The 13,225-nt window shown below is 44.0% G+C and overlaps 1 protein-coding gene across 6 annotated transcripts in view; it reads right to left on the bottom strand.

Moving 5' to 3' along the window:
- Positions 1 to 13,225, bottom strand: part of RBPMS (RNA binding protein, mRNA processing factor) — a 169,239-nt gene that overhangs the window by 26,274 nt on the left and 129,740 nt on the right. For 2 of the 6 annotated variants that reach the window (XM_025049875.1, XM_015592837.2), the window contains 2 exons: positions 3,177 to 3,307; positions 242 to 470 (listed from right to left, as the gene is read on the bottom strand). The exons of 1 other annotated variant lie outside the window; for it this stretch is intronic. In XM_025049875.1, coding sequence (XP_024905643.1) covers positions 339 to 470; positions 3,177 to 3,307 — 263 coding nt within the window. In that variant the 3' untranslated portion in view covers positions 242 to 338. 3 more of the 6 variants (XR_003047587.1, XR_003047588.1, XM_025049876.1) reach the window with 2 other exon arrangements.

The following is a 13,225-nucleotide window of genomic DNA, read 5'->3' on the forward strand; positions in this document are numbered from 1 at the left end:
GGAGCCAGAATGAGAATCTTCCGATACGCAGCTCTTGATAGTTTAGGAGCCCAAGAAGATACAGACAGCAGTGCTGAGGCCATGGCTGTGGGCTGAGTCTCCCCCAGATGCTGCGAGTCCTCCCACAGATTGTATACTTAGTGTCATCGGGCCCAACTCTCCCAAAAAGCTCAGCCAGAGATAACATCTTAGCTCCGAAATCACATCATCATGAAAACAAAACGCTGCAGTCTACTTGAGATCATTTTTGCTCTGATTAAAATTTTTATTGAATTCTCTCAAATGTTACCAAGAAATAGTTTTTGCAAAAGGGGGATCAAAGAAGCTAACAAGCAAATTCAACCTGGGAGCTCCCTTTGCTGGTCTGCAGAAGGTTGATACGTTACAAACATATTCCCAGAGACAAATCTAATTTGCTGGAGAAGTGGACAAAAGACAGGTGTGTTGGGCTTTGCCTCAGGAGAGAAACACTAGAAGAAAAAAAAAATCCATGTCTCAAAACAGAGCACAACATTGCTGGAAAGCAAAATAACTTAAAAACTTCTCCAAGACACATAGCAAGATTTCCAGAACAAAAACGGAATTATGGACTAAGGGGATGCTCCGTTTTGGTCTTCCCCACCGTTCTACCTCCAGTTAATAACAATTCTCTTAGGACCTTTTGGTGAAGGTTAAGTTCTGATTCCCTCGTCTTTGCCTCCAAGTCTCTTCTTACAGGCTTCTCATCTACTTAGAGAAGAAAGATCCCAGGAGTCACTGGAGTGAGGCCTTTTCAAAATTCCATCAAAGAATAAGTCTTTGGTGAGCCAGCACTGAGGTGTGGAAAGAGCAAGGCCTGGGAGTCAGGTGACCTGGCTCTAATCATGGCAGAGCCACTTGCGACTTTGGGTAACTCTCTCCATCTTCTCCGGTCTGTTTCCTCATCTGTAAAATGGGTCAGACCAGGTGATCTGTCAAGCCTCTGCCGGTTCATTCTGAGTCTCATAGTGGACAAAGAAATTTAAATAGCCATATGTATTCATGAGTCTTTAGGATACAGAACCCACGCTTGCACTGGGAATGACTCGAAACAAGAAAGTGGGGTTGAGCACAAGGACCTCACTTAGACCAGGTGAGAATTCCACCAACTCTAGGACAGATGCGGCAGAGCCAAGTGGATTCCAGCTTGAGAAAGTGTCCAGATCAAGGAAGAACTCACAGGGGAGGGTGTCACCCTGGGAAATATATCCCATTAAGTCAAATGGTTGAGTCCACCTAATCTTGGCACTGTCTCTCACCATCCATTCTCACGATGGCATGGGCTTTCTAATCTCTTAAGACTCTTTAGCTACTTTTCCCACCATATCCCCAGATATTACTTTTGATTTCATCTGTTCTGTGAATGGACCAAGGGCAAATTACCCAGATGTCTTGGCCAAAAGCCACCATCCCCAGTCCTTTCTTGCCATTGTCAATTCTTACTTTTCCAAAGTAATGGTGAGAAGCTTTCTTGCTAATTAACCAAAGCCATGGATATTCAAAAGACTATGTGAATTTGGCATTTGCCTCAATTGTCAATTGATTAGTATCTAGGCGATCTAGCAAGAGGAAGAAGAGGAGAGGAGACACAGCCACAGACGGTAGGGATGGGGTGAGTAGGGCACAATCGGAGGAGGCTCTTTGAGTTACTCCACGTCATCTACAAAGTTATCCCCGAGGCCCACTAAAAGCAGGCTGCTGACTCAGCAGAAGACATGCAAAGGCTCACATATTATCCCTTCTTCCTCCTCTGGCCATTATGAGGGTGATCAAGCACTGACATAGACAAAAGGTAGAAAAAGCAGAGGCAAAAAAAAGCAAGACATAGCTAATCTAGAAATGGGTAATCAAGCTGAGAATAATCCTGTTACTTGATTTTCTGTACCAAGTATTCCACCACCACCATCTACATTTTTCTTCACTACTTATGCCACTTTCTGCCAACTCCTCCGAACACAGAGAGCAATCGCTTCTGGTCTGGAGCCCAGGCACCGAGGCTGTCTCTGTAGTTTGCCTGCACGGTGTCCGGGAAACCAGGTCATCAGTGCATGTATGAAGCATGGATAACTCAGCTGAAAGGGAACGGAAGGGTGTTTGGCCAACACCACTCCTGGCCTGTGGCCTGTGAGAACCGTCACTGGGGACTGCTTGTAGGTGTCTTACATGACACAATAAGTTAGTACAATGTGAAAGCGTTTTAAGTCAGAAAGAAGAGTTTTCTGGGAAGCTGTTTGTTTCATATGGTCTTGTAAAGAAACACTAAGCAAAACAAACAAAATCCTCACCTGAGTAGGCCGACAATTTTTTTAAAACCAGGCTTTCCTGCTTTAATGTAGAGGAGTTATACATTCAGTAAGACAAATGAAATCTATACCCAACTGATTTGCTATTAATCATCACTCTGAATCCTAACACTGATTACTACAACTTGCAATAAAAGCTAAGTTAAGAGAAAAGGTTGGTAAGCAGACAGCCATCTTTGTGAAGAAACAAAGGAGTTTGTTTATAAAACTCAGGCTATTCTTAAAAAAAAAAAAAGCTGGTCAGAACAAGGCCTCTACTCTGACCTATAATTACATTTTAGACGTTATATTGTACCTCCTTTTTGTCAGGGTTTCCTGAAAATGGAAAAGGAACCCTAATCTTTTCTGTAACATATGTAAGATAGCACAGTCTTCCTCCCGGAAGCTCCCAACCTTCCCCTTTGGTGACTAGATCTCACAGAACACGGCCCCAAAAATCTCTCAATACGCAGAAACATACACAAACAACTCCTGTGACAAGTGCACACTTCCCTCTGTAGCCCTTCCACATAACAAGGCACACACACATCTACGCTCTAGTGCTGCCCTCAGGCTGGCTGGGAGCTGGGGAGGTAACCTGGGCCCAGGCTCTGGTGTGTGATATGAGGGTGAGATCATTAAGGAAGAGAGAGGTGTCGTTTGGGGCAAACATCAGGCAGTGGGTGATATCATTGCTGTCAGATGGTCGTCATAAGTCCTGGAGGAGTGTCAGCTTGATTTAGAGGGGATCAGTAATCTCTTGAAGGTGGACCTGTTAGCTGGATAGGTGTTAGTTGTATGGTGTGCTCTGGGGAACCAGGTTTGAAAGGACTGGTGGTGGAGTGAGTGAAGTCGTGGCCGATGGGTATAAATTACCTGGGCATGCAGTGAAGCGGGATAGGTGAAAGCAGGAGGAGGTAGAGCAGGCGCTAACTCCGCTGGGTACAGAGGGTACGGGGCCCACACTTCAGGGCTACTGGGGTAAAGTGCAGGCACTGTGAGCTCATCTGCAAGAAAAGAATAAGGGAAGAGTTAGTGGTTACCAAACAGCTGGTTTCAAATCAGAAACAAAACACCCATAACCCCGAGCCCCAATCAATGTCAGAAGTCAAATTACTCTCATTCTTTTAATAACCTGTTGGCTTTGGTCCCCCAAACTCTAAGCAAGGGAATGGGAAGCACAAAACGGAAAAAAGCAGTGAGCATCTGCTGCCTGTCTGACCTGCTGAGATCTCAGGCCCAGGCTGCCTTGGGCACTCTGATGTCTTTCCAGCTGTAGCTGGGGGAAACCAAGAACAGTGGGGATTTCCTGCATACAACAGCAAATATGGGCCTCTAAGGGGAAGAGGAAGAAGAAGAACTGGTAGGAGATAGTTCATGAAAACCCACTGCAGAGTCTTTGGGAGAACAATCGCTCATTGGCAGGACCCCAACAGACCGGAAGAACTGTAGGACTTTTCTGTTTATCAGTATAATTAATAGATAAATAAATCACGATTGCCAAGCATTTTACATTTAGCCCTCAAAAGCACAGGGCCAGACGTTGTGCCTACAGGGCATTTAAGATGTTAAGCTTTGAGTATCCCGATTAAAGTTAAGCTCCACAAAGGTGTAAATAAGAACGTTCACAGTGGCTATTTATAGACTATATTTTTCTTCTAGGGAAAAGTGAGTCAAGTCGCCAACTGCCTGGTCTAAATGTTCCTCTTACAGCCCTGATTCCATTCAGGTCAAGCTGCAGTTTGCCAGATTGAAGGGCAAGTGTCCGGGCCTCGGAATGTATCAGGAAGCAATCCATTAGAGTAACAGCAAACACATGAGGGAGCATCTTGGCAAAGGCAAAAATAACATCAGTCAATAGTTATGAATCTGGACCCTGTGAAATAGCAATCTCACACTATGCGCTTTTATCACCTGTCAAAATCTGAAATCAAATAGGTCAAGGATGCTACCCAGGACTGCTGAGGAAGTCAAGAAAAGGTGACTTGATAAAGCCATTAGTGACACTGCCATTCAGGACTTTCCAGAAGTCCACAGTGCATGTGATCCAGGAAGAGAGTCACCTCACTCCTTCCCACTATCGAAGAAGCCACCCTAGCCCACTCATTCCAGGTCTCCCGCCTCCTTCCCATCCCACCAAGCTCTGGCTCTGGGCAGGGTTTTCAGTATGGGAAGGGGGCTAGAAGCAGAAAACTGCTCTGCTGAGTGTGATGTGGTGACTGCTCTACGGAGCTACCAGAAAGCAGCTGAGCCTGGGGATGCCTGTGGATCTGTGGAGAAGGGGTGAGTGAAGGCTTCCCACAGCCAGCCAGCATAGCAAGAGCCTCTAAGAAGATGATATGAGGGCAGTTCGGAGATCCCAGCGACGTGGCGTGATATACTGTGGTTGGATGACTGGATGGCCTCCCCGTCATCCTCTCCCTGATGCTTTCTCTCAACAAGGCAGTAGGAATGAAGTCCTCAGGACGTGGAAATGAGAAGACGGACCACTTACAGTTCTAGGCTGAAGAGCCTAGGCCAAAAGAGTGAACTGATAGTTATTATTTGGGGAGGAGAACAGTAGCACAACAAGCCTCTTGAAAATGATCAGGTCTATACCACTAGTTCTAGGGGTCTGTAGTTTCTATAAGGAAATTCCTTACAGGGGGCTTGAGAGAATGCTTAGCAGACCTCCGTTTCCTGTCGTGATGAGACCATGTGATTTCCATTAGAGCAACTCCTGTGGGAGCCCAGCTCGTGGAAACTGACTGCTGCCAGAACCAATGCCTCGAGTTTTAAGCAACCATTCTCAAGAATGACGTGCTGTTATTGTTGTTGTTGTTTCAGCTACCATGCTATTTTAAGACATTCTGAATCTTTTTTTTTTTTTTTTAATTATTCTGAGTCTTTAAAAGTCCAGAGAGTCTCAAGACCCAGCACACAATTTCTTAGCTCACGCTTGTCCAGCCCCACCGTGACAGCAGACTAAACGCCATCAGAGGAGAGGTGCTTCGCTGGCAGCCCTCATGCCTAACTGGAACTGGCTAAGGGGGGCGGGGGGAGGTTTACCTGATAGATGGGTGCTTCCTTTAGAAAGTTTTAAAAATGAAACGTCTTTTAAGATATCGGATCCTAAAGAGATAAATAATGGAGATAAGGCAGAGCCAGAGTTTCAGCTGACTGATATAGTTATGATTTCCAGACATTTCCATATTTTCATCCTAAAATATTACTTTCCATTGGGTCCATATTGATGCTCAGAGACAATTCACTAATTAACATGTGTACAAAACCTAGCTCGGCAGAATCGGGGATTTGCTTCCAACAAACCGAAAGCTGCTGAGTAACAGTTCAGTCAGGTAGGAAAGCAGAGGCCTGAGAGAGATGAGGGTGAACTTAACTTGCTAAATCTCTTGAGACATCTCGTCATCTCTCCCTTCTCCTCTCATGAAGGAATCACAAGAAGTTACTGTAAATGTCAACAGACATGCAGCATGCAGTGGGTTGGTTAGGAAGAGGATGAGTTCAAAATGTGTCAATGGAGATGTTCTGTGCTGGTGACAGACCACTGGGGGAGGAGATGATTTCTAATTACAGATTTACAAGGATCTGGGTCTTACACAAGTCTGCATCCCTGAGCCAGCTCTGCGACTGACACTTAGCATGTAATCATGCTTGTATTGAATAGTACCCAATGGAAAATTCTAAAGATATGCCACTGTTTTCTGTTAAAGGAACTTAGAAAATATCCGCAGGAACTAGACCTGAATGTGTCTCAATCCTTTGCAGTATCTGTCGTACACACTAAAAAATGGAGCAAAAGGAGGCTCAAACGAGAGCAAATGTTACAGAGCAGTAATTTTCAAAGTTAAAAATAAGAGCAGTGGAACCCTTTTTTCAAACTAATTTCCCCCAGAAACTGTCTAATAAAAGTGTAACTATTTTGGTCGACTTGGTGGTGGCGGAGGGGAGAAAGGCTGAAGGATCTCAACCCCTGTGATAGTCCCCAAGGTACACCAGGATTCCAGAGAACACAGTTTGAAAACTGCTCTCACACAGGGATCCGTTTAAAAGTAAGCGCCTCTTCAAAAATCTCTGTGAAGTCTGAACTCATTCCTGCAGCTCTTGGGAACCTGTCTGAGAGAGAGAGAGGGCAAGCAATGAGAAGCCAGAGCCGGAGAGAAGAAACGAAGAACGAGACAACTGGGATGGAGCAAACGGGCTCTCCTGACTGACATGGACGTCAGTGCCCGAAGTACCTCGGAGTGCTGATGGAGTCCAGCAGTGAGCTTTCATGGCCTCACAAACAAGGTGCAGAAAAATCTGACCCGGGAAATGTAAACAGGTAAAATAACAGAAAACAAGTAAATGAAATAGGTGGATCTATTTCCTTCCTCGTCCATGCTCCCAAACCATAACCATATCTTCCTACCTGCACGGCAGCACCCACAGTATACCATCCTGTAAGTCAGTTCTCAGAATGGGACCCCTGCTGACGTCAGCATTACCTGGGAACTTGGTAGAAATGCGAATTCCTGGCTTCACCCCAGACCCACTGAACCAGAAATTCCGCCTCCAAGTGATTCTGACACATACTTAAGTTTGAGAACCACTGCTGCCAAGTTATTTATCTTACCTGTCTTTCTCTTTTACTGTATTAGGGCTTGAGCAAAGTGTCGTGCATTTGCTTTCAACGAGCTTGCTTAGTATAGTACCTGTTACATAGTAGTTTGCTGAATGAATAAATGAGTGAAACATTTGAGTGAAAATGCAAATGAAAGCAATAATCCTGGACTTGTTTTTAGAGACCTGGGGGGTTAATGAAGCAGTCCTAGCCTAACGTCCCTGTTTGGCTCAGAGCTACTGTGACAGAGCTGCCTAGGACAACGGGGCAGCCCCACCAGGTCAGGAGCACACCTCCAGTAAAGCAGCCCTCACGAACATCTACATTTCAGTATGAGGCTGGGAACTCTCTGAAAACCCACACTCCCCTTTGATGAAAGAGAGTAGTAAGCTGAATGAGAGTTCTGCATTTGTACATTCTTTATGGTTGCTAATGTGGTCCTGAGGAAGTTGCAACAGCTCAAGACGGGTTCTCCACAGCACGAGCCCTCCGTGCGGCCTAACCCAACTGAAGGAGCGAGTGGCAGGAGGGTGGCCCGGACCAGGTCGGTTTCACCTTCCTGAGTCACTACCCATACATACTGCTCAAATTTCATAGGATGAGAAGACTAAAAAAAGAAGAGTTTGCTGCTGTAGGCCCATTGGGATGAAACAGAGTTCAGCGAGGGGGTAAGATCCCCCCCTGACAAAAGAGGCTGTTGGCCGCTCGGAATGAGCCAGGCTCCAGGGGGCCAAAGCAGATCTGGAGGCCAGGGCTTTTTGTCTGGGCCTAATCCGACCCTCCTGAGAGGCTGGGTTACCCCTTTCCCATTGCACCAGATCTGGCTATGTCCTTTCTCCTTTTGTGCCTCTGAGGAAAAGGTTGAGGGTGCACAATATACATCTGAATAAGCCTTTTTCTTAGTATAAAAATATGCAACCAGAAAAGCTCAAATTAGATTCTGACAAACAAGGACCAGAAACTTTCGCACCTCCACCCTCCAATCACTTTGAAAAAAAAGAGGTACAGGCTCTGAGGGTTTAAACCCAAGGAGCTCTGAGTCTGCCTTTTCATTTTAGATGAGGAAAGCTTCCGGTCTGAGATCACTTTGAAACAGAGGTAAAGATGAATGACTTTCGGAAACAACCAAGAGAAAGAGGAACAGGGAGAATCTTTAATGGACATAATCTGAGTACAGTTGAGAACATAAGGTCCAAGAGCTTTATATCAGTACTGTTACTTTGCCTATTGGACATTTCTATTTTGAAATATTCAACAGCAATCTCAAGCTCAACATGTTTAAAACTAAACACACTCCCTCCAGTAGCCTGTCCTTTTTCCAGACTTCACTCAATGATGCCACTCAGTTGCCCAAGCCGGAGACCTAGTAGTCACCCTATTCTCCCTCATATTCAGTATTTCACCGAGGCCCTAGTTAATCTATCCCATCGTCCACTTTGATCTTCACTGCCACTGGATTACTAAGAAGGCCTGCTAACAGTCTTCCTGGCCAGCGCGCTGCAGCCAGGACGACTTTTAAAACATAAAATTTGGTAATGTCATTCTTCCACTTCAAACATTTCTATGATTTCTTTGCTCTCTGGATAGTGTCTGAACTCCAGACATCATGGCCCGCAGGATCTGGCCCTTGTCTAGCTCTCCAGGTCCGGATCTCACCTGGTTCTCCTGCACAGTCTAAGATGTCATTTTCAATGCTCTCCCACTTTGTACACACTTGCTCTCTCTGCCAGAGATATTCTCTCCTCCTAAACCTGGTTTAACTAATTCTTACTCATTCTTCAAAGGACTCCACTTATGGGGGTGGGCGGTTCTCCATGTTCTGCTGCATCCTGCACCTCCCAGTGACAGCAGTTACCTCCAGGACTATAACTGCTTACTCTTTGCCTACCCTAGTGCCTAGCACAGTGTATCAGAAAGTATCAAGAAGTCAATCATTTGCTCTGTACTTGATAAAATTAATGGAGGAAAAAAATATGCTTCCATCTTGCCCTTCAGAGGAGGAAATGATAAAACTGTAAGTTAATTGAATTTTGTCTGAGAGAGAAATATGTACAGAAAGGAGATGGACATGAGAGCATGTAAATGCTTTTCTTAAATAAGACTGCATCTCAATCCTGTTTTAATAACACCTTATATTTGCATACAAATTATACACAGCCAAGAGCTTGTGCATCCATTACCATTCTGGAGCCTCATTAAAAGCTCTGGGGAAAGAGACAGGAATGGGTGTCTCATTTTAACAATGAGAAAAGATCTCCCCAAGGTATCATAGCTAACTCATAGTGTCTGAACTTGGATTGGAACCCAGGTCTCCTGTCTCATCATTCAGGTTCCCTTCCACACGCCATCCTGCCCTCCCTGAAGTAAGGATCCCCTATGACTGGCGGTGGTGATAGGCCCCTGGAGTGCAGGTGGTCTTCATTTCTAGCTTTAGTATACTCAATTAACTAAAATAAACTCAGGGTCAGAGTCCTCCACGAGAGCCCGCCTGACAGATAAAGACTTTGGCCAGAAAAAAAGGCAGCCATGACACAAAAGGCCCATATATGATGAAAAATTACATTTTAATGGGGGGAAAACTTCAATTTTGAAACAAGATAAATAAACCAAGGATTCTTAAGCAATCAACTCTCACTCACATACTGCGGCAAGTAGTTGATCCGTATCTGTTAGGTAAACCCTTCAAAAGTCAGCCTTATGAGACTATTTTTGGGGGACTATCCTATTAGGACATGCTCTTCTGAGGCCCAGCACAGTGCACTCTAGCTCCTGCAGTGGGTTGAATAGTGTCCTCCCAAAATTCACATTTATCTGGAACCTCAGAATGTAACCTTTTTTGAAAACAAGAATTTTGCAGATATAATTTTTTAAGGTTCTCGAGATGAAATGATTCTGGATTTAGGGTGGGCCCTAAATCCAATGACTGGTGTCCTTATAAGAGAAGATAATGTGAAGATGGGGGCAGACTGGAATGATGAGTCTACAAGCCAAAGAAAGCTCAAGACTGCCAGCAGCCACAGGAAGTTGAGAGAGGCATGGGACAGTTTTTCCCTCAGAGCCTCCAGAAAAAAAACAACACTGTTGACAATTTGATTTCAGGCTTCTGGCCTGCTCGACTATAAGAGAATAGATATTCGATTTCAGACACCCAGTTGGCAGTAATTTCTTGGATGGCCCTAGAAAACTATAGTTTCTATTTAAGGTCATACACCTTCACTGGCTTCCCAAGTAGTATAGGGAAAGCTCAAAGGATATGTTTTGCACAACCTAACCTACCACAAATGTAATTTTTGTGTTCTGCACAGGAAACCAATTGTACTAAGGGTTGGAGATACCAGGAGAAATCAAGTTTGTGCTCAACCCACCTCTGCTCTGCTTTGTTCTTTATCATGGTCCTTGGCCACTTCCATTGCTTCAATTATTAATTCTATTTAGGATAACTCATAAATCTAGAGCTTTGATTTCTATTCCAATATAGACATCCTAAACTCATCAAACTCAACTTATCCAAGAGGGAACTGTTACTCATAAACCAATTCCTCTCCTTACTTCCCCAAATTTCCCATATCCAAACGACTGCTAAGTCCTAATAACATTAAAGATGATAAACATACTTATAATAACAATGCTAATAGTAGTAATACAGTAGCTAACATTTATTGAACACACTGTGCTAACATCAGCCCCTTTTATATTATGAGGAAGCAGAGGCACGGAGAGGTTAAATAACCCAATGACTCACAGCAAGTGACAGAACCAGGATGTGAATTAAAGTCACATCAGTCCAGAATCCATACCCTTTTAGTTCTCTGCCTCTCCGTATCGATTACATTTCCTCTATGCCTTTCTTACTATCTTTTCCTTTCTGTGCTACTTCTACCACCTAAATGCAGGTTCTCAGCTGGACTATTTCTATGTCCTTTCTCCTTTTGTGCCTCTGAGGAAAAGGTTGAGGGTGCACAATATACATCTGAATAAGCCTTTTTCTTAGTATAAAAATATGCAACCAGAAAAGCTCAAATTAGATTCTGACAAACAAGGACCAGAAACTTTCGCACCTCCACCCTCCAATCACTTTGAAAAAAAAGAGGTACAGGCTCTGAGGGTTTAAACCCAAGGAGCTCTGAGTCTGCCTTTTCATTTTAGATGAGGAAAGCTTCCGGTCTGAGATCACTTTGAAACAGAGGTAAAGATGAATGACTTTCGGAAACAACCAAGAGAAAGAGGAACAGGGAGAATCTTTAATGGACATAATCTGAGTACAGTTGAGAACATAAGGTCCAAGAGCTTTATATCAGTACTGTTACTTTGCCTATTGGACATTTCTATTTTGAAATATTCAACAGCAATCTCAAGCTCAACATGTTTAAAACTAAACACACTCCCTCCAGTAGCCTGTCCTTTTTCCAGACTTCACTCAATGATGCCACTCAGTTGCCCAAGCCGGAGACCTAGTAGTCACCCTATTCTCCCTCATATTCAGTATTTCACCGAGGCCCTAGTTAATCTATCCCATCGTCCACTTTGATCTTCACTGCCACTGGATTACTAAGAAGGCCTGCTAACAGTCTTCCTGGCCAGCGCGCTGCAGCCAGGACGACTTTTAAAACATAAAATTTGGTAATGTCATTCTTCCACTTCAAACATTTCTATGATTTCTTTGCTCTCTGGATAGTGTCTGAACTCCAGACATCATGGCCCGCAGGATCTGGCCCTTGTCTAGCTCTCCAGGTCCGGATCTCACCTGGTTCTCCTGCACAGTCTAAGATGTCATTTTCAATGCTCTCCCACTTTGTACACACTTGCTCTCTCTGCCAGAGATATTCTCTCCTCCTAAACCTGGTTTAACTAATTCTTACTCATTCTTCAAAGGACTCCACTTATGGGGGTGGGCGGTTCTCCATGTTCTGCTGCATCCTGCACCTCCCAGTGACAGCAGTTACCTCCAGGACTATAACTGCTTACTCTTTGCCTACCCTAGTGCCTAGCACAGTGTATCAGAAAGTATCAAGAAGTCAATCATTTGCTCTGTACTTGATAAAATTAATGGAGGAAAAAAATATGCTTCCATCTTGCCCTTCAGAGGAGGAAATGATAAAACTGTAAGTTAATTGAATTTTGTCTGAGAGAGAAATATGTACAGAAAGGAGATGGACATGAGAGCATGTAAATGCTTTTCTTAAATAAGACTGCATCTCAATCCTGTTTTAATAACACCTTATATTTGCATACAAATTATACACAGCCAAGAGCTTGTGCATCCATTACCATTCTGGAGCCTCATTAAAAGCTCTGGGGAAAGAGACAGGAATGGGTGTCTCATTTTAACAATGAGAAAAGATCTCCCCAAGGTATCATAGCTAACTCATAGTGTCTGAACTTGGATTGGAACCCAGGTCTCCTGTCTCATCATTCAGGTTCCCTTCCACACGCCATCCTGCCCTCCCTGAAGTAAGGATCCCCTATGACTGGCGGTGGTGATAGGCCCCTGGAGTGCAGGTGGTCTTCATTTCTAGCTTTAGTATACTCAATTAACTAAAATAAACTCAGGGTCAGAGTCCTCCACGAGAGCCCGCCTGACAGATAAAGACTTTGGCCAGAAAAAAAGGCAGCCATGACACAAAAGGCCCATATATGATGAAAAATTACATTTTAATGGGGGGAAAACTTCAATTTTGAAACAAGATAAATAAACCAAGGATTCTTAAGCAATCAACTCTCACTCACATACTGCGGCAAGTAGTTGATCCGTATCTGTTAGGTAAACCCTTCAAAAGTCAGCCTTATGAGACTATTTTTGGGGGACTATCCTATTAGGACATGCTCTTCTGAGGCCCAGCACAGTGCACTCTAGCTCCTGCAGTGGGTTGAATAGTGTCCTCCCAAAATTCACATTTATCTGGAACCTCAGAATGTAACCTTTTTTGAAAACAAGAATTTTGCAGATATAATTTTTTAAGGTTCTCGAGATGAAATGATTCTGGATTTAGGGTGGGCCCTAAATCCAATGACTGGTGTCCTTATAAGAGAAGATAATGTGAAGATGGGGGCAGACTGGAATGATGAGTCTACAAGCCAAAGAAAGCTCAAGACTGCCAGCAGCCACAGGAAGTTGAGAGAGGCATGGGACAGTTTTTCCCTCAGAGCCTCCAGAAAAAAAACAACACTGTTGACAATTTGATTTCAGGCTTCTGGCCTGCTCGACTATAAGAGAATAGATATTCGATTTCAGACACCCAGTTGGCAGTAATTTCTTGGATGGCCCTAGAAAACTATAGTTTCTATTTAAGGTCATACACCTTCACTGGCTTCCCAAGTAGTA

The sequence above is a fragment of the Pteropus alecto genome, unplaced genomic scaffold, assembly GCF_000325575.1.
Source record: "Pteropus alecto unplaced genomic scaffold, ASM32557v1 scaffold24, whole genome shotgun sequence".
Taxonomy (NCBI): domain Eukaryota; kingdom Metazoa; phylum Chordata; class Mammalia; order Chiroptera; family Pteropodidae; genus Pteropus; species Pteropus alecto.